We start from the raw sequence: 22,867 nt of genomic DNA, 5'->3' as shown, positions 1-22,867 counted from the left end.
AAGGTCGAACAGAACTGTGCAATGTGCCAGGATAAAAAAGGAATGTAGTCTACTGGGTGGATAGTAGGAAGTCCCAAATAGAAAGATACAATATAGAAATATGATAATGGGTGTTAAAGAACTCTGAGAGGCCGATAAAGGTTGGCCTAGATCTGTCTGGGGAAATCGTGAAAGTCTCAGAGGAGTAGAGCTTGAGTTCCAACCTAAAAGATGTTTAGACACTAATTAGCCAGGTAGACAAGGTGAAGAGCTGGCAGGGGGTAGGGTAGTTAGAGAGGCAGATAGCTCAGGTGGAGGGTGTAGGTTTAGAAAAGGCATAGCCACAGGAGAAAGCAAGGCACGTTTGAGGAAGGCAAATTAATCATTATAATGGGGAATACAAACTCCTGTTAAAGAGTTTAGAGGTCAGCCTGTTAGCAGGTATCCTGAAGATTTCAATCAGGGGAGTTAATGATTGGATTGTGGGTTAGACTCAGAAACTGTCAGCAACCTGGTAGGGGATTCATGTCTGATTTATCTTTTTTTCCTGATTGTGCTCAGCACAGTGCCAGGCACATGGTTTATGTACAAATTATATTTATTAAGAAGTGAAAGAAAGGGAGGTGTCCACTTACAGACTGCAACACAAATAGAAAGGTATATGATTGCTTCTATGTCCTGGCTATTGTAAATAGTGCTGCAGTGAATACTGGGGTGTATGCACCCTTTCAAATTATGGTTTTCTTTGGTATATATGACTAGGAGTGGGATTGTAGGAACATACGGTAGCTCTGTTTTTAGTTTTTTAAGGAAACTCCATACTGTTCTCCATTCCCATCAGCTGTGTTGGAAGGTTCCTTTTATCCATACCCTCTCCAGCATTTATTATTTGTAGATTTTTTGCCAATGATGGCCAACCATTGTAGTTTTGGCTTACATATCTCTAATAATTAGTGATGTTGAGAATCTTTCCATGTGTTTTTTTTGTCAACGTGTATGTCTTCTTTGGAGAAATGTCTATTTAGATCTTCCACTCATTTTTTGATTGGGTTATTTTATTTCATATTGAGTTGCATTTGCTGTTTGTATATTCTGGAGATTAATCCCTTGTTAGCTGCTTTGTTTGCAAATATTTTCTCCCATTATGAGGGTTGTCTTGAATGGATAAAGAAGATGTGGTACATATATACAATGGAATATTATTCAACCGTAAAAAGAAATGAAATAATGCCATTTGCAGTGATATGGATCAACCTAGAGATTGCTATACAGCCAGAAGTAAGTCAGAAAGTGAAAGACAAATACTGTGTAATATTGCTTATATGTGGAATCTAGAAAAATAATACAGATGAACTTATTTACAAAGCAAAAGTAGAGTCACAGATACAGAAAACAAATTTATGACTACCAAGGGGAGAAGAGGGGATGGGATAAATTGGGAGATTGGGATTAATGTATATGAAAGTGTGGAAGTGTTAGTTGCTCAGTTGTATCCAACTCTTTGTGACCCCATGAACTGTAGGCTCTCTTTCAGTAGAATTCTCCAGGCAAGAATACTGGAGTGGGTAGCCATTCCCTTCTTCAGAGTATCTTCCTGACCCAGGGATTGAACCCAGGTTTTCTACATTGCAGGCAGATTCTCTACAGTCTGAGCCACCAGGGAAACTCTTAACATAAATATACATGTATATATAAAATAGGTAACTAATAAAAATCTGCTGTATAACACAGGAAACTGTATTCAGTGTTCTGTGGTGACCTAAATGGGAAAGGAATCTAAAAAAGAATGGATATATGTATAACTGATTTACTTTGCTGTACAGCAAAAACTAATCAATGTTGTAAAGCAACTATACTCCAACAAAAATTAAAAAAATAAAATTTGTGGATCTCAGTGTAAAATGAAAAAGAAAAAAAAAAAAGAAAGGTGTATGAGCTGTAAGCTGCACACTTCACCTGTATTACTCAGATCACACAGATAGAGGGCATTTTCTAGCTTCCTGAACCTGTCGATCCATGTCTCACATTCTTCAGCTGCATTTTTCATCACAGGACTAACAGAAGGCTGTGAGATTGGCCTGATCTTCAAGGCATTCAGGATATCTTTGGGGGCTGAAGTCTCAGCAGGTGGATTTTCTGGTTTCAAATCTTTTTCTGGAGTTTTCTACAAAACAACACAAACATCTCACTGGTAATGCATTCACCACCCAGAGCTCCCCCAGTTTCTTGGCCAATGACAAGACTACACAACTAGCAATATTTATTGTAGGTCTGTCTTGTAAATCTGGAGGATGGATTTCAAGTCCTCAGTGCTATAGGACCATATCTGCCAAGTCTTACTGGACACAGACTACTATGCTGAGTATTTTCTTTTTTCTTTAAAGGAAAGGTAAAATTGTGACTTTTATTCAGCTTGCATTTCTAGTTTACACAGAGGTTTTGTAACTAGCTAAGATTTTTCATCATGTTCTACTCTGCCTTATACTATGGGGATGCATAGACAATGCTTATAATTTCTTGGTGGGAAAACTTCTGAATCCTTGAGTGTAAGATTCTTGACATGTATACCTGTGGCGGATTCATTTTGATATTTGGCAAAACTAATACAATTATGTAAAGTTTAAAAATAAAATAAAATTAGAAAAAAAAAATGATCTAAGCAATAATGTGATGTTACCTTGGATGTGTGGGCTCACTGTAATGAATCAAGGTGCCTCTAGTTTTGCCTATCCTGTTCATTTAACAAAGGAAGCTGAGGCCCAGCATGGGGAATAGACTTACTGAGATTGTACGGTTAATGGTAGACAGAAAACTAGATCAAGGGTATAGAGATTATATCAGTCTCATCTTTGTATCCTAAACTCATGTCCAGTACAGAATAGAGATGTTTTTAGAATAAATAGACAAATGAGTTTCAGTAGATCCATGAAGGACATTCTGTCACCTGCCATGTAAAGAGAGTGGGCATTTATTGACCTGCCCAACCCCACTTTTCCAGGAATTACCCCTCCTGTTGATCCATATGGTTGTAGAGAGAAACATCATGTGTCTAAGCACATAGTGCTTGACTGGACATCTAATGCAAAATGACCAATAAATACAATATCCAGTGATTTTGGAACCACTTGTGAGAGTTAAAGGCAGAGATAGGAAAAGAGAGATTATTTTGGGTGAGAAGTGAGAAGAAAGAGAGAGAGAAGGGATGTGAAACTGACATCAGAGAAGAGAGAGGATATCAGAAGTTGTGATGATGTTCTGATTTTAATCTGTTATGTTTCTATTGTTGGATATAATTATATATATTATTATATATATGATTGTTTATATATTAAATATAAATTATATACACAATTTGTTTTGTAAATAATTATATATGTAAAATATGCTCCAATTTGTATGCAGGTCAGGAAGCAACAGTTAGAACTGGACATGGAACAACAGACTGGTTCCAAATAGGAAAAGGAGTATGTCAAGGCTGTATATTGTCACCCTGTTTATTTAACTTATAGGCAGAGTACATCATGAGAAACGCTGGACTGGAAGAAACACAAACTGGAATCAAGATTGCCAGGAGAAATATCAATAACCTCAGATATGCAGATGACACCACCCTTATGGCAGAAAGTGAAGAGGAACTAAAAAGCCTCTTGATGAAAGTGAAAGTGGAGAGTGAAAAAGTTGGCTTAAAGCTCAACATTCAGAAAACTAAGATCATGACATCTGGTCCCATCACTTCATGGGAAATAGATGGGGAAACAGTGGAAACAGTGTCAGACTTTATTTTTTGGGGCTCCAAAATCACTGCAGATGGTGACTGCAGCCATGAAATTAGAAGACGCTTACTCCTTGGAAGGAAAGTTATGACCAATCTATATAGCATATTCAAAAGCAGAGACATTACTTTGCCAACAAAGGTTCATCTAGTCAAGGCTATGGTTTTTCCGGTGGTCATGTATGGATGTGAGAGTTGGACTGTGAAGAAGGCTGAGCGCTGAAGAATTGATGCCTTTGAACTGTGGTGTTGGAGAAGACTCTTGAGAGTCCCTTGGACTGCAAGGAGATCCAACCAGTCCATTCTGAAGGAGATCAGCCCTGGGATTTCTTTGGAAGGAATGATGCTAAAGCTGAAACTCCAGTACTTTGGCCACCTCATGTGAAGAATTGACTCATTGGAAAAGACTCTGATGCTGGGAGGGATTGGGGGCAAGAGGAGAAGGGGATGACAGAGGATGAGATGGCTGGATGGCATCACCGACTTGATGGATGCGAGTCTGAGTGAACTCCGGGAGTTGGTGATGGACAGGGAGGCCTGGCGTGCTGCGATTCATGGGGTCGCAGAGTTGGACACCACTGAGCGACTGATCTGATCTGATCTGATCCATCTAATAAATTAAGGTGGTTGAGTTGGTTATGTTAGTTGCAATCCAAATGTTCTTAACTAATTTGTCACAGAGTTAGGCCTCCCACTTTGTATACCATCTTTGCTTCTCCCAACTTTCAAATACCTGGATTTCTCCATCCTTGTCTCAAACTTCTCACATATAAGCTGTGGAGATCCTACTGTTCTAAAGAATAGTAATTTCAATAAGAGGCCAAGTTAACAACAAACATGAATTCAGTAGATCCATGTAGATCCATGCTGGGGGATATGAAGAATCATCTTGTTTGAAATAATATAATGCTATACAAAATTGTATCCATACGGATGACCAGTGACCAGGACATTTTAAGAGATTAATGTATAAGAGTTCTACTTTTATAAAATCAATTTTGAGAGGAGCTGAAAGTTTTTATAAAGTAAATACCGTAGGGATTCTTATACTTTTTAGAGCTTTGGACTACTTTAGAAATCCAATGAAAGCTTCAGATAATCTACTCAGATAAATGCACATTTGCATAGGATTTGTATGATTTTAGAAAGTTCAAAGAGGTCCTTGGAGTTGGGGAACTGACTTTAAATAATTATATATTTCTTCGGATATTTCCACACTCTCTTTGACCACTAAAGACATGGAATGGGGAAATTTGTATGGGCCTGAAATGACAGGCTCAACCTAGTAGGTAAGTAAGTAACTGACTAACACACCCTATACTGTTTTGGTCCCACTGTGCCAGGATGAAGTCCAAATTCCTTTCTTGGCCCTTGAAATCATTTAAGTTCTTATTCTTGCTTCTCTTTTGATGTATGCATCTTTTTCTCCAGCCACATAAAACGGAAAAAAATAAAGCTGCTTGATGCTCTTATGCCTTTTACATGCTGTTTCCCCTGCTGTAAAAGTCCTTCTTGCCTTTCTATGCCTCCATGCATTGGGCTCCTACTCATCCTTCAAGGCCCAACTCATATTTCACTCCTTGTGGGAGGCCTTCCTTGACAGCCTCAGGCTAGGAGAGGGGCAATTTTTTGTAGCCCTTTTATCCATCATAGCACTTATTATGGGATAGTGTCTGTTAGAGTATCTCTCCCCTCCCCCAGAGATCCAGAGGCTGGGCCTGTGAGATAGTCATTTATGTATCTACAAGTTTTGGTTAGTGACTGTCACACAGTAGGTTCTCAGGATATGTTTACTGAATGAATAAGTGAATACATAAATGAAAAACTTTCTCTGGGATAATCAGAAAGCCACTTTACCAAACCTCTGCTTCCGTTTCCCTTTCTAAAAAGTGAGACAATGAATGCTGCTTATATAGGAATGTGAGAAGAATCGATTATTGCAGAGATGCAGTAAAATCTTCAAACAAGGCAAGAAAAAGAGCAAACTATATATTTTTGATAATATTACACACAACAGACTTAACACTCAAGGAGAAAAGCATTTGCTGTTGTTTCTTGCATGGCAGAGGCATGCCAAAATGGATACTATTTTCTAAAATATTTCAAAGTGTGAAGTGTATGAAGAGGCCTCCCGTCATTTGAAGATGAATTATGTTCTAATCCAGGCATTTAAAAAAACAACAACAACAGAGAAACTCAGGCTGTTTTTCAATTTTGTCTGCATCTTCTGGCTAAGTGCTGAGAATATTAAAAAGAATTTTAACTGCTTGCCAGATTTTCTTTTTTTAAATCAAAGAGCCCATTACATTTTAAAATGTGATGTCTGGGGAAAAGGTCACCCTGCTTCTGGGAGCTGGATTTAAGATGTTAAAATAGGTCTCACAACCACCCTTTATTTTGATGGCAGTTGATGACTGGTCACAGGCTTTGGAAGGACACTCTTTCACATGCTACAGGTTCAATGTTTGGGGGCCAATGGCAAGTCGGTCACTGAGTGGTGATGAGAAGTTTCTGCAAGCATACACGCTCAGACAGAAATCAACCATACTCTTGGAGTTCTTCTGTTTCCCTTCTCTGCTTGAGTAGAGTCTCAAAGTCAGAGATGGTCTGATATTGAGGTACTGGGTGGAAATCAAAAATTCAGAGGGGAAGGCCTAACTCAGCATCAGAGAATAGAAGGCAAAGGATTGGTGAAGCCCATCCCCAAGTTCTATACTAGGCTGCATACCATTTGTTCAGTTTCTCCTTGAGATATCTCAGGAGCTTCAGGATGCCCTGGAGTAGCAGAAATTTCCTTTCCTTTATTTCCTGGACAAGAAAGAAAAAAATGGTTTTAACTTGGCCTCTTCGTTTTAACATATACACATATACAGCCAGGCAAAGAAAACATTAAGACTCTGCTATGTGGTTGGCATTGTATGGGGTGATGGGGATATACTGGTGGATAAGAAGGATCTAATTACTGCCCTGATGAAGCTCACAAAGGGGAGGTAAGTGCTAAATAATCACTCAAGATTATTATTTAATTACAAACTACCATAAACACAACAAAGGAAAACGTGAAACTAAATTTCTTTTGGGCTAGGGGTAGGAGTGGTGGAGGATCAGAGAAGGCTTCTTGGAGGAAGTGACACTTAAACTGGGGACCTGAGGGTGAATAGGCGTTTCCAGGCAAAAGTGATGGTGGCATTGCAACAAAAAGAATAAAGTGCTTAGGAATAAATTTACCTAAAGAAACAAAAGACCTATATATATAGACCTATATATATATATATATAGAAAACTATAAAACCTATAAAACTATAAAACTATAAAAGAAACAAAACTATATAAAACTATAAAAGAAATAAAACTATAAAAGAAACAAAAGACCTATATATATAGACCTATGTATATATATATAGAAAACTATAAAACACTGGTGAAAGAAAGCAAAGATGACACAAATAGATGGAGAAATATATCATGTTCATGGATTGGAAGAATCAATATAGTGAAAATGAGTATACTACCCCAAACAATCTATAGATTCAATGCAATCCCTATTAAGTTGTCAATGGTATTTTTCACAATACTAGAACAAATAATTTCACAATTTTTATGGAGACACAAAAAACCTCAAATAGCCAAAGCAATCTTGGGAAAGAAGAATGGAACTGGAGGAATCAACCTGCCTGATTTCAGACTATACTACAAAGCTACAGTCATCCAGACAGTATGCTACTGGCACAAATACAGAAATACACATCAGTGGGACAAAATGGAAAGCCCAGAGATGAATCCACAGACCTATGGACACCTTATCTTTGACAAAGGAGGCAAAAATATACAATGGAAAAAAGACAATCTCTTTAACAAGTAGTGCTGGGAAAACTGGTCAACCACCTGTAAAAGAATGAAACTAGAACACTTTCTAACACCATACACAAAAATAAACTCAAAATGGATTAAAGATCTAAATGTAAGACCAGAAACTATAAAACTCCTAGAAGAAAACATAGGCAGAACACTCTTTGATATAAATCACAGCAAGATCCTCTATGATCCACCTCCCAGAGTAATGGAAATAAAAGCAAAAATAAACAAATGGAACCTAATAAAACTTAAAACCTTTTGCACAATGAAGGAAACTATAAGCAAGGTGAAAAGACAGCCCTCAGAATGGGAGAAAATAATAGCAAACAAAAAAACTGATGAAGAATTAATCTCAAAAATATACAAGCAGCTCTTGCAGCTCAATACCAGAAAAATAAGCGACCCAATGAAAAAATGGGCCAAAGAACTAAACAGACATTTCTCCAAAGAAGACATACAGATGGCTAACAAACACATGAAAAGATGCTCAACATCACTCATTATCAGAGAAATGCAATTTGAGAAATGCAAATGCATTTGCAAATGCATTATTTGAGAAATGCAAATCAAAACCACAATGAGGTACCATCTCACGCTGGTCAGAATGGCTGCCATCAAAATATCTATAAACGATAAATGCTGGAGAGGGTGTGGAGAAAAGGGAACCTTCTAACACTGTTGGTGGGAATGCAAACTAGTACAGCAACTATGGAGAACAGTGTGGAGATTCCTTAAAAAGCTGGAAATAGAACTGCCATACGACCCAGCAAACCCACTGCTGGGCATACACACTGAGGAAACCAGAATTGAAAGAGACATGTGTACCCCAGTGTTCACTGCAGCACTGTTTACAATAGCTAGGACATGGAAGCAACCTAGATGTCCATCGGCAGACAAATGGATAAGAAAGCTGTGGTACATATACACAATGGAATATTAAAAAGAACACATTTGAGTCAGATCTAATGAGGTAGATGAAACTGGAGCCTATTATACAGAGTGAAGTAAGTCAGAAAGAAAAACACCAATACAGTATATTAACACATTTATATGGAATTTAGAAAGATGGTAACAATGACCCTATGTGCAAGACAGCAAAAGAGACACAGATATAAAGAACAGACTTTTGGACTCTGTGGGAAAAGGCGAGGGTGGGATGATTTGAGAGAACAGCATTGAAACATGTATATTACCATATGTGTAATAGATGGGAAAGAAGAATGGAAGTTCAGTCCAAGTTCAATGCATGAAACAGGGCACTCAAAGCTGGTGCACTGGGACAACCCAGAGGGATGGGATGAGGTGGGGAGGGAGGAGGGAGGGGGATTTGGGATGGGGGACACATGTACACCCGTGGCTGATTCATGTCAATGTATGGCAAAACCCTCCATAATATTGTATATTGTAAATCAGCCTCCAATTAAAATATATTAATTTTAAAAAATTAAAAAAAAAAACAAAAAAACATGGTGGGCATGTGCATAGAGCAGAGAGTTCCAGATAAACAGAGATAACAGCCTGTTGAACTTCCCTGAATGAAAAGGGCTTTTCCAGTTTGGGGAGTGGCAAGGGGCCTTTTCCTGTTGTCTTGCCTCTTAGAGAATGAAGCACTTCCACCTCCCTTTCCATTCGAGTTTGCACTTGAGGGATCAGGTAAAACTTTTGTCTTCCCCTTTCTTGTTCCTTTCTATGGTCAGAGGTCCTATATGGGAAGAGTATGGCATCCCTACCCCAGGGGATTTTATGACCCACATACTACTTGCTCTGGCTGCTGCCTTCATGAATAGAAGAAATTTCCTTAGGAAGTAGGAAAAAGACATAAAGACCTTCAGTTTAAGTCCACTAAGGCTTATTGTGGGCATCATTCATTCATCACTCAACATCTGTCATCAGACTTGGCAACTTCTTTACTGTACAAATTCATATGACAGCTACACAGCACAGATTTCTGGGAGCTTCAGCTTCAATATTTACTGCATAATTCAAATATGCCATTGTGTGTGTGCTTAGTCACTTCAGTTGTACCTGACTCTTTGCAACTCTATGGACTATAGTTCACCAGGCTTCTCTCTCCATGGGGTTCTCCAGGCACGAATACTGGAGGTGGTTGCCTCTATCTTCCCAATCCCAAGGGATCAAACCCACGTCTCCTGTGGCTCCTGCATTGCAGGTGGATTCTTTACTGCTGAGACACCAGGGAAGCCCCAAATATGCCATTAGCAAATACATATTGTTTCTGAGTTGGCTGTTGCTATTTTCAATAAAACGATTCAATCAATGAATTTTTTAAAAAGGTAGAAGTCGATAGTATAACATAGTGGTGGGGGAATAGAGGATTTGAAGCCAGATCCCTTGGGTTTGAGTCCTGGCTTGACTCTTTTCTCTATTAGCTGCATGATCTGGGGCAAGGAACTTGTCCTCTTGGTGTCTGTTTCCACTTCTGTAAAATGGGGATAATGCCATCTATAGGTTACCGTGAAGATTAAATGGACTAGAAAATGTAAAGCAAATACTTGGAGCATAGCAAGTACTCAGTAAACATTAACTAGGAGCTATCTATGTAAGGATGCTTATAAAATAAACAAATTGGATTAAAAAGCCTTTTGTTAGACTCTTAACATTGCACTTACAAATCATTATGAATCTTCTCCCATAGTCTCTTGATGGAGAGGGCAATGTGATTTCATAATCTCTGAAGGCCCAGAACCCAGCATGAGAATAAGTACTCAATGCATGTAAAATGGATGATCATGTGACCTTAATTTGAAGTTTGGAAAATAAAACCACTTATTGTGTATTTCTGTGTCTCCCATTCCTTTGCAGGCCCTATAGGAGGAAGGATTTTTCTCTATTCTTCCATATCTAACCCAGATGCTATAGGTGAACTTTGGTGTCAGGTACGAATGCTATTAATATAATCCAGATGTTTCCCTTTACCAGCTGCAAGCTTTCAGATCCTAGTCTTGTCAGTTGTGAAAAGGGAATGATAATTGCATTTTGAAATTATGATCTGTGTAGGTAATTAAAAATTACCTACATAAAAATGCTTAACACAGGGAAGATGCCCAATGCAATGTAGTATTGTTTGTCATTGTGTTACTATTATGTGATCTTAAGCAATCTAGTTTCTCCAGAAAAGAGAACTTTACATTATGTGTCAGGAATTTTTCACATGCATTATTCTTTTTAATATAAGATCTAGAACATAGAGTTTGTCCCAGTCCAGTTTCTCTATTGTTGGCATTTCTAAAAGTCCCATAAGGAGAAAATGCAGGCTTGTTTCCTTGGTTTCTTTTAAGCTTTCCTTTCCCCTTCCTAATGCCTATAAGCATATTTTAAAAGGTAATGGTTTTCACATGTGGAAATTGAGAAATCCAAGATAGGGATGATTTTTTTTTCTTTCTAACACAGCAGGAAGGACAAATAATAACCATCTGTCTAGTCTGCCTTGAAAATTTGCATTGGAGGAAATAGGCCAAGCTGGCTTCTAGAGATCTCCAGGTGTTGCAAGGGCCAGGTTTTACAGGGCTTCCAGTGGATTCTGAGAGTTACACAGCCAGCCCTACCATCTCTCCCCACACCACCCACTAATAACTTGAAATCAGTGGTCTTCAGCACTAGTGCTAAAATGCTCCCACTTGGAGAGCTTTAAAAATTACCAGTGCCTAGGTGTCACACCAGACCAATTATATCAGAATTTCTATGGGGTGAGAACCCAGTTTGGGACTTCTAGAAAATTCCCAGGTAAACCTAAAACAAAGTCATAGATAAAAACAGATTAAAAAATTAAATAATATCATTTTCAGCAACATGAATGGACCCAGAGATTATCATACTAAGTGAAGTAAGTAAAAAAGAGAAAGACAAAATACATGTGGAATCTAAAAATGTGATACAAATGAATTTATAAAACAGAAAGTGATACAAATGAACTTTTATAAAATAGAACTTATGAAACTTATAAAAACTCACAGACATAGAAAATAAATTTAAGGTTATCAAAGGGGAAAGGGTGGGGAGGAATAAATTGGTTATTTGAGATTGGTAGATAAACAGTAAGGACCTGCTGTATAGCACAGGGAACTATATTGAATACCCTGTAACAACTTAGAGTGTAAAGGCATCTGAAAAGCCATAGTGGTGGTTTAGTTGCTAAGATGTGTCTGACTCTCTGTGACTCCATGGACTGTAGCCTTCCAGGCTCCTCTCTCCATGGGATTTCCCAGGCAAGAATACTGGAGTGGGTTGCCATTTCTTTCTCGATGGGATCTTCCCAACCCAGGGGTCAAACCCATGTCTCCTGCACTGCAGGTGGATTCTTTACCACTGAGCTACTATGGAAGCCCTGTGTGTGTGTGTGTGTGTGTGTGTGCATGTGCACGTGTGCGTGTATGAAATTAAAAGATGCTTGCTCCTTGTAAGGAAAGCTATGGCAAACCTAGGCAGTGTATTCAAAAGCAAAGGCATCACTTTGCTGACAAAGGTCTGTCTAGTCAAAGCTATGGTTTTTCCAGTAGTCGTGTATGGATATGAGAGTTGGCCATAAAGAAGGTTGAGTGTTGAAGAATTGATGCTTTCAAATTGTGATGCTGGAGAAGACTCTTGAGAGTCCCTTGGACTGCAAGAAAATCAAACTTGTCAATCCTGAAGGAAATCAACCCTGAATATTCATTAGAAGGACTGATGCTGAAGCTCCAATACTTTGGCCATCTGATGTGAGGAGCTGGCTCACTGAATGCTGGGAAAGACTGAAGGTAAAAGGAGAAGAGGGCGACAGAAGATGAGATGGTTGGATAGCATCACCAACTCAATGGACATGAATTTGAACAAACTCAGGGAGATAGTGAAGGACAGAGAAGCCTTGTGTTCTGCAGTCCATGGGGGTCGCAAAGAGTCAGACACAGCTAAGCAACTGAACAACAATCTGCTATAGTTTCTTAGTAAAGTTCTCTCCTTCTTGGCAGGACCTCCCAAAAGAAAGTGCTGTGGAGGGATGATAAGCCTAGCTCCCAGAGCTATTCTGCTATTACAGGGGTGCCCAGTGCAGTTGGACACCAACAGTTAGAGCCTGAAGATGATGCTAACACCAGATTAAGAAGGCAGAGAGCCAGAGAGCAGATTCTTGATCTGACACTTGAAGTGAAAGTCGCTCAGTCATATCAGACTCTTTTCAACACCATGGGCTTAGGAATTCTCCAGGCCAAAATACTGGAATGGGCAGCTTTTCCCTTTTCTAGGGGATCTTCCCAGCCCAGGGATCGAACCCAGGTCTCTCACATTGAAGGCAGATTCTTTACCAGCTGAGCCACAAGGGAAGCCCAATGGCTAGATAAAACCATTTTAGCTCTTGCTGCTGCCAGAGTTTTCAGTTACATAAACCAAAAATCTGGCTTTTCTGTTCCTTCAGTATAAGTAGTTCTAAGTAGAAATTACTATGGATTTTTTTTTTACCCTTAATAAGAGGGAGGTTAAACTCAGCCATTTTTCTATGTTATCTTGAGTAATGGGCCCTCAATAAATGTTTTGGGGGATCAATGAGTCTCCAAGGCAACCATCATTCCCTTCTAATTTCCCATCTGCAGTCATGAGATAGCCCTGTTCCTTGCTTCCTGCTTCCCCTCTTCTTCTCCCTCACTTCACCAGCTCCATTGTGAAGAGATTCAAAGTTGAGTCGTACTTCATTTTTGTAAAATACTACTTTAGATATTATAACATATGTATCTGGAGGGTCTGAGCTCTTTGGTATTTGTCTTTATGGGAGTTTTCAGCATCTCTTGGATCTATGGCTTGAGATATTTTATCACTGTTGGCAATTTTCAGTCATAATTTTCTTCAATCTTGCTTCAGCTCTACTCTCGTCCTCCTCATTACATGTATGTTGGATATTGTCACCATTTCCTATATATCTTTTATATACTCTTTTTCTCATTCATACTTCAATGTGAATATTTCCTACTGAATCATATTCTAGTTCAATAATTCTCTCTTCAGATATGCCCAGTCTTTTGTTAAACCCATCTATTGAGTTTTAAAATTTAGTTATTTTTAAATTTTTTTGTCCTATATATTTTTTATAGATTCAAATTATTTGCTGAAAATTCTCCATCTTATTAATTTTCTCACATGTATTAATTACAGTTATTTGAAAATCCATATCCTCTCTTATACCATTGCTGATGGTTTCTAATTGAATGCTGGAAACATTTTGTATGGATAATTTTAGAGATTTTATGAGATGTTAACTTCTTATACAGAGGGGATTTTCCTCTTTTCTATCTGGTTGTTCAATTTGAATTCCAAATAATAGCCTTCAAAGAAATATTATTTTGTATTTTATCTTGTCTTCTGGTTGACCTTGCCAAGATTCTAGTCCTTAGTCTAAGTTACAGACATTAAGTATTTATGTGATATGCAAATATCATATGCACATTAAAAGCAAGTTCATAGAATTTTTGTGATTCCAGATGTGATCAAGTTTATAATATGAGGCAGTATATATGAAAATGAATCATTTTAATCAGGTTATCATAGAATCTTCTAATGAAAATGGAAATGAGAAAATTCACAGTTCTACACACTCCAAATGCATAGCTGTCTTTAGTTTCTTATAATATCTCTTCTTTCCTTTTATGACACTTATCTGTTGGGCTAAAGAACCAGCAAACAAAATGGCCCACCCGGTGCCTAACAGCATTTAATAATCATAGCTCCAGCAGTATAGGAATGGGAAGAAACCAAGACTTTTGTTTCTCAGTAAGCCACAGGCTGTCACAACAATGCAACAACAACACGACTGTACTCCTGTTGCTCTAGAGTGTAACACTGCCCAACATTTTTTGTTTGTTAGACTTACAATCACCCTATGAGATTCTAGGTTCTGCTAATAGTACACCTTTCTCTATGTTCCTTCAGCCCTAAGGATGATAGCTGCTTTCTATAGTTACTAATATCTGGGTTATCTCATGGTCTTGGGTTGAAATATATCCTTTAAATAGGTACCACCGAAACCTGTTAATAAGGCCCTGTTTGAAAACAACTTAAGATGTAATCAAGTTAAGATGACATCATTATGGATTTGGGTGGGCCCGAACTTGAATGAACAGTAGTGTCTTTGTACAAGGAAAGAGAGGGAGGATTTAGACACGGGTACAAAAGAGAGGCAGAGAGGGAAGAAGGCTATAGGAAGACAGAGGCAGAGATTGTAGTTGTAACCATAAGCCAAGAACAGCCTGGGGCCACCAGAAGCTGGAACAGGCAAGGAAACACTCTGTCCTAGAGCCTTGGGAGGGAGCATGGCCCTCCTGACACCCTGATTTCTCACTCTAGTGCCCAGAACCATGAGAGAAGAAGTTCTGTTGTTTTAGGCCACTCAGTTTCTGACTTTGTTATGACAAATGCCCTAGGGAAATGAATACACTCATTATTCTCATTTTGTGCTTTCAGTCTTCTAATTATGGGTAATGACCAATCCCTCAACCACGGGCTATACATTCCCTTTGTTTGAAATACCTAGTGAGGTTTCTGTTTTTCACTGGAATGCAAACTGATACACTACACTTCCCACCAAACTCTCAGTACCTTGTATTTTGATCCAAAGGGTAACCAGTAAATGGTTGATGGATGTACTAAATAGAGAATTGCAACAACAGATTAGTATTAATGCATATTTTTTCACCTGTCATATTTAACACTTGTTAATTGCTAAATATTTTGCTCAATTCATCTTCATCATTTCACTTAATAATATATCTTGGAAATCTTCCTGTATTAGATCAGCCATGTGATTTTACAGCTGCATAGTTATATTAATTGGATATACTGTAATTTAATAAAATGGTCCTTGAAGGATCTTGGCTTCCCTGGTGGCTCAGATGGTAAAGAATCCTCCTTCAATGTGGGGACCTAGGTTTGATCTCTGGATCAGGAAGATTTCCTGGAGAAGGAAATGGCTCTCTGCTCCAGTATTCTTGCCTGGAGAATCCTCATGGACAGAGGAGCCTGGCAGGTTATAGTCCATGGGGTTGCAAAGAGTCAGACATGACTGAGTGACTAAGCACACAGAACACACAAAAATTACACCACTGTATATAAATCTTGGAGAGCTTTTTGGTGAGATATTAGTAGGGAAAGTACCTAGCTATAGGATTCCCAGATCTAAGGGACTATACAACTGAAATTCTAATAAGTTACATCAACTTCTTTTATAAATGAACTACATCCATATTAAAGGACTATTTCTAGATAATGCTTCATGATATACTACATGAATGAATGGATAAAGAAGCTGTGGTACATGTATGTTATAGAATATTACTCAGCCATAAAAAGGAACACATTTGAGTCAGTCCTAATGAGGTGGATGAACCTAGAGCCTATTATACAGAGTGAAGTAAGTCAGAGAGAGAAAAACAAATATCGTATACTGATGCATAGATATGGAATTTAGAAAGATGGTACTGGTAAACCTATTTGCAGAGCAGCAGTGGAGACACAGATACTGAGAACAGACATATGGACACAGCTGGGGTGGGGGAGGAAGGGAGAGTGGGATGTATGGAGAGAGTAACATGGAAACATAAAAACAGCTATTTTACCATGTGTAAAATAGATAGCCAATAGGAATTTGCTGTATGACTCAGGGAACCAAACCAGGGCCCAGTAACAACCTAGAGAGGCTGGGATGGGGAGGGATGTGGGAGGGATGTTCAAGTGGGAGGGGACATGGGTAAACTTATGGCTGGTTCATATTGATGTTTGGTAGAAACCAACACAATATTGAAAAGCAATTAACCTTCAATTAAAAATAAATAAATAAATAAACTCTTTAATTAAAAAAAAACAAACCTGGGAATTATGCCTTTTATGATCTAACTGACCTTAAAAAATAGCCATTAATGCAAACTTCACTCTTAATTTTTCAACACTGGTAAGCCATTTACATTTCTCGGAGCAATGAGGTGAAATCCAATGAACAGACCATTGGAGCTAAATCACAGCATCAGCAAGAGCTCTGGGAATGGGAGGTCTCTTAAGGAACAAAATAACCAGACTCACCTGGAGGAAAATCAGATGACAAATCAGAGGAAGCTCTGCCCAACCACTCAACAAAATTCTCCCATCTATACAAGAAAAGGAAACATAGTATCTGTGATCAAAGTAGGAAGCTCTGAAAGAATGTACAGAAAAGCTTAAAAGTTATATAGACTGTGATATCATAGGAATTTTTAGATGCCTCTATCATTAGGGGTGCAGTGAAGGAAATGGAAGCTACTTTACGTGTCTCAGGGATTCCCTGGTGGCTCAGACGATAAAGAGTCTGCCTGCAATGCAGGAGACCCGAGTTTGATCCCTGGGTCGGGAAGATCCCCTGGAGAAAGAAATGGCAACCCACTCCAGTATTCTTGCCTGGAAAATTCTATGGACAGAGGAGCCTGGCGGGCTACAATCCATGGGGTGAAAAAGAGCTGGACAACTGAGAGACTTCATTTTCTTTCTTTCTTTTCTTCTTAGATGTTTCTTCTAGAAATGGAAATTAAATGCCCATAAAATGATTTCAGGGGCTAGTAGAATGGAGGTTGGTTTCTGCCCATGGGCTAAGGGTTAGGTCTCAGTAGATGTAGTCCAGAGTCCAGGGAACTGCAGGAAATTCTAGCTGATGTCTCAGTTGCCCTTGACCATGAGTTTGGTGACTAGACAGTATAGATGGCATTCTGGCCACTGCAAAAACTGAGGGTCTGGAGTTGCTACTGCTGCAGGAAAGTAATATATACTAAAACGTCCCTGCCCCTCTCGCCACTCTTTCTGCCTTTCAAATCTCATGCAGTGGCATCCCAGTGATGGAACTTAAATCAATTCCAGAACCTCAGTGTCAAGGGAGCTTTGGAAATGTTCTTTATAGGCTTCTCAAGTATGGGAAGTATTACAACATGGGAAAGAACATAGAAGGGGATAGAAATGGGTGCTAAGTGCAAATAGACAATATTTAGTGAAATCCCCAAGCAGAAATTGCATTGAGCAATGTGTGGGCATGTGATAATCAGGGAGTCATTTAAAACTTACAAGTAATTTAGGAACACTTTGGTAGGAAAAATAACTTACATTTGCTTGCCCAGCATCCATTCTCAATTTATATAAAAATATGCTTCTCTAGGATACTGGGCTACAATCAATGTCCTATACCCTTCTCTAGCCAATGTTGTGATCCAAACTGTCTAATTAATCTCTATCTATCACTTTCCCCATCCTTCTCTCCCTTCTTTCCTCTCTCCCACTCTCTGTCTCTGTGTTTCTCCTTATTTTTTGGTTTCAACGCTTCCCAAAGTTTCATTATTCCCTAATTTTGTGTGTGACTTTGTATCTTTTTGAAGTTTCTTTTTGTTTGTTTGTTTATGCTAGCAAGACAGTTCTGTTGGTAGCAACTGAACTTTAAGTGAAAAGAATTTTTAGCACCTCTTTGCCCATCAGAAGCCAAGCAAATATAAACAGCCAGTTGTGAGAATATGTCCTAGGTTGTCTAGAAGAGTTTTAATGTCATGTGATTTTATTCTTTTATTTTTAATTGAAGTATAGTTGATTTATAAATACACACACACACACACACACATATGTATATATATTTAGGCTTCCCAGGTGGTGGTATGGTAAAGAACTTATATACCAGTGCAGGAGATGGAAGAGAGGTGGGTTTGATCCCTCAGTCGAGGAGATCCCCTGGAGGAGGACATGGCAACGCGCTCTAGTATTCTTGTTTGGGGAATCCTGATGGGCAGAGGAGCCTGGTGGGCTATGGTCCACAGCGTCACAAAGAGCTGGACACAACTGAAGCAACTTAGCATGCATGCATGGATGTACATGTACAAACACTTTTTCTGATTTTTTTTCCCTTACAGGTTATTACTATATAATTCCTGTCTAGTATAGTATAGTTCCCTGTGCTATATAGTAGTCTTGTTGGTTATCTATGTCATATACTGTTGTTGTTCAGTTGCTCAGTCATGTCTGACTCTTTGCCACCCCGTGGACATCAGCACTTCCGGTTTCCCTGTCCTTCACCATCTCCCAGAACTTGCTCAAGCTCATGTTCATCTAGTCAGTGATACCATTCAACCATCTCATCCTCTGTTGTCCCCTTCTCCTCCTGCTTTCAATCTTTCCCAGCATCAGGGTCTCTTCTAATGAGTCAGCTCTTCACATCAAGTGGCCAAAGTATTGGTGCTTCAGCATCAATCCTTCCAATGAATATTCAGGACTGATTTCCTTTAGGAATGACTGGTTTGATCTCCTTGCAGTCCAAGGGAATCTCAAGAGTCTTCTCCAACATCACGTTCAAAAGCATCCATTATTCAGTGCTCAGCTTTCATCATGGTCCAACTCTCACATCCACACATGACTACTGGAAAAACCATAGCTTTGACTATATGGACCTTGGTTGGCAAAGTAATGTCTCTGCTTTTCAACATGCTGTCTAGGTTGGTCATAGCTTTTCTTCCAAGGAGCAAGTGACTTTTAATTTCATGGCTGCAGTCACCATCGCAGTGATTTTGGAGCCCAAGAATTTAGTCTGTTACTGTTTTCATTGTTTCCCCATCTATTTGCCATGAAGTGATGGGACCAGATGCCATAATCTTAGTTTTTTGAATGTTGAGAGTTGTAAGCCAGCTTTTTCACTCTTCTTTTTCACCTTCATCAAGAGGCTCTTTAGTTCTTCTTTGCTTTATATATAGCAGTGTGCATATATTAATCCCAAATTCCTGATTTATTCCTCCATTCCTTTCCCCTTTGGTAATCATAAATTTGTTTTCTGTGTCTATGGATCTACTTCTGTTTTGTATAAGTTCACTTGTATCTTCCACCCCCCTCAGATTCCACACATAAGCAATATCATATTCTGTTTCTTTTTCTCTTTTTGGCATGGTTCACTTAGTATGATGATCTCTGGGTTCATCCATGTTGTTGCAAATGGCATTATTTCATTCTTTTTATAGCTGAGTAATATTACTTTGTAACATCTTCTTTATCCATTCATCTACTGATGGACATTTAGGTTGCTTCTGTTTCATGGCTACTGTAAATAGTGCTGCAATGAACAATGGGGTGCATGGATCTTTTCAAACTCTGACTTTCTCTAGATACATGCCCAGGAGTAGGATTGCTGGGTTTATGCTAGCTTTTTAATATTTATGCTTTATGGTAGCTTTTTAATACTTAAGCTTTATGGTAGCTTTTTAATATTTTTAAGGAACCTCCATGAATTCATTAGATATGTAACTAGTTCATTTTGCTTATACTTAATAAAACTTTTCTATACCTGGCATCACAAGTCAGAAAAGTTCTTTGTCAGTGTAGAAAATATAACCTCCAGAGCTTCATGTCACTTTGGGTACAAGAACAGACAAGGCATAGGTAAGCAGAACCACCAGCCAGATAAGCTGATGATTACATCAGTGGCTACAAGGGCTAGGCATGGAAAATAAGGTTGGAAAAGTAGCACTCTCTAGGAATTTTAATTCACATACAAAGATCTGATATTAGCACAGATCTGGAAATAAACTTAAGGAGAAGCGTCTCCTGTCTGCTACACTTCTTGAAATTCCTTCCTCTTAGGAGGGCCAGGCTTAAGGCTACATCTTCTGACCTGCTGAACAACAACACAACAACAAAAACCCAGATCTATTGATATTTCCACATTGTATAACATTTATTTTTTAGAGCTGTTAGAAGTTAGCAAATATTTGGCAAGGTTTCTGGACAAAATGGCACCAGACACTCTCATGCCCCTTCTTGAATATTTGCTGATAGAAGGGGAAGGAAATTACAGGACATATTTTCTAAGTACTGAACTTGGACACTGCCTGATTTAAGTGATATATGACCAATGAAATCCTTAAGGTCCTCTAATAAAATATCTTCTTTATCCCATATTCTTTACATTACTCTAGGACCTCCAAAGAGCCCTTGACATCTTAAACATAGCAATGGGTTTTTGCTGCCACAAAAGGCAATGCCAGATGCCCCATGTTGAGCCAGAGAGGTCAGGATCGAAGGACAAGGTCTGTGAACCTGATTCTAGATTCAGGCAGATCCGAGTTCAAATTCTAATGTCATTCAAACTTTAAAAATGGCCTTTCATGAGCATTCTGAGTCTCTTGTGTGCATTCTCTCATTTAATTGAGACAACCATCTCATGAGACATGTAAATGACTTGGCTGTGGACATGCTGATTAATGGGGCAGCCAGGATTTAAACTCTGACTCCAAATCCTGCACCCTTAACTCTATGGCCTTACACATGAAATGTAATATAACTTGGTTTCAGTTATATTTCCCCCCCTTTAGAATTCCATGAACATGGTTCCAGGGTCTTCTGATGTTTATTACTGTAGCTTTTATTTTTTAACTTTAAACTTTATTATGGTGTTTAAATGCCAGATTGAAAGAAGCAAACTACAGTTGACCCTTGAACAGTGTGATGAGGGGTGGGGTGTGTTAGGGGTGCTAACTCTCTGCCCAGTTAAAAATTCAGGTATAATTTATAGTTGGTCCTCCATATTAGAGGTTCCTCCTTTCCACTGGTCCACTTTGCAGAAGTATGAGGTCAGTCTTATTTAGATATATTTATAATTATTTTTAAATTTATTTGCTTTGGTTTAGTTTAATTTTGTTTTGGCTACATCCTTAAATAATTCACGTTGTCTCAGTAGCACAAAAGTTTTGTCAGCAGAAACATGGATGCTTTTTTTTTTCTTAATTTAGTTTATATCTTAATGAATTCATTGTCTGTACACAGGGTTTTTCTTTTTTCTTACTTCTGCAAAGTTTTTTTAGCTGTGACCTTTTGTTTAATGTCTTGTCTTTAATGTCTTGTCAGTTCTTCTAGTTTCTTATTCCACAATATCAAGCATCTTAGTTCAGTCTCTATTCTTATTCTTTTATCTCTACTATTCTTTTTCATTTTTTCCTCTAGATATTGTGTAAACATCAATTCTGATGTTCTGAATTAGATTTATTTTAGTGTTAATTTTGCTAATCATTAATTTCTGGTTATCACATTTTCTTTTGTAAGTAATATTTGATTAAAATACAGTCCTGGCTATTTGTTATGTATTGTTTTTGGCTGCTTTCAGGCTACAACGACATAGTTGAATAGTTACAACAGACTATACACCCACAAAGCCTATACACTTTACTATGTGACCCTTTATAAAAAAGGTTTGTTGACCTAAACATTTAAATAAGTGTCTTAATATCATAGAATATCTAGCAATATTCAGCTTTCCTTGATTGTATTATACTTTTTAAATTGAGATATAATTGACATATAAAATATTAGCTTCGAGTGTACAACATAATGATTCAATATGTGTGGATTGCAAAATGGTCACAATAAGTCTAGGTAACATCCATCACCAAACATAGTTATAATCCCAGCTACCTCTTCATTATGCTGCAGAAGTTTCAGTTTCCTTGAACCTAGCCACATTTCACCAAGTTCAGTTTAATTTCTTCTTTTCACTTTAGTGCTTTTTGCATTTCATTTTAATAGTCTTCTAATCTCATTATGCTTATTACTTTCCAATTCATTTCAACAGAGACATGGCTCTTTATATCCTATAGAGAATACCAATGTCTTTCTAAATGTTTTCTAGTTTCTAGAGTAAATCATTTTCAGAAGTTTGCTGTTATTTGGAGTCTGCAGGATCATGGTTACTTTCCTTGTTCTACAGTATTTTTAAAAATTAGGCCTCATACGTTGGGGTTTTCTCTTTATTTGGTGTCAAATGAGAAACTGTTCACATTCAGTACAGCACAGTAGGAGAATTTAATAGGTTTCCTTTGGCCCTACTCACTGCTCATCCAGCCCCTCAGTCAAGGGGCGGTGACAACTCCTACCATTTGGTGCTCCTTAGACATTTTCCTGGTGCCTCTCAGTTGGGACCACTTCAGAGGTGGGATCTTCCCATCACAACTGTTGGATATGAGACACTGTGTTGGTATAGTCCATCATAATGGGTACGCTTGTTGACCTGAAACAGACTGCCAGATATTTCTCCAGCATAGGCAGGTTTATTCAGGATCAGTAAAGTACTCTTGCCTGGAAAATCCCATGGACGGAGGAGCCTGGAAAGCTGCGGTCTATGGGGTTGCTGAGGATCAGACACAACTAAGCAATTTCACTTTCACTTTTCACTTTCATGCACTGGAGAAGGAAATGGCAACCCACTCCAGTGTTCTTGCCTGGAGAATCCCAGGGACGGGGGAGCCT

At 38.4% G+C, this 22,867-nt stretch overlaps 1 protein-coding gene across 1 annotated transcript in view; it reads right to left on the bottom strand.

Annotated features, from left to right (window-relative positions):
* The window catches only part of C3H1orf87 (chromosome 3 C1orf87 homolog), an 88,136-nt gene that overhangs the window by 7,719 nt on the left and 57,550 nt on the right, over positions 1 to 22,867 (bottom strand). Inside the window, exons 9-11 of the mRNA XM_061411783.1 lie at positions 16,661 to 16,725; positions 6,480 to 6,559; positions 1,936 to 2,143 (exon numbers count right to left, since the gene is read on the bottom strand). Of these exons, the coding sequence (XP_061267767.1) occupies positions 1,936 to 2,143; positions 6,480 to 6,559; positions 16,661 to 16,725 (353 nt within the window). The remainder of the gene's footprint in view (positions 1 to 1,935; positions 2,144 to 6,479; positions 6,560 to 16,660; positions 16,726 to 22,867) is intronic.

Source organism: Bos javanicus, chromosome 3 (assembly GCF_032452875.1).
Source record: "Bos javanicus breed banteng chromosome 3, ARS-OSU_banteng_1.0, whole genome shotgun sequence".
NCBI classification, from domain to species: domain Eukaryota; kingdom Metazoa; phylum Chordata; class Mammalia; order Artiodactyla; family Bovidae; genus Bos; species Bos javanicus.
The sequence above is the reverse complement of the archived record's forward strand: the minus strand, read 5'-3'. Positions and strand labels throughout refer to the sequence as shown.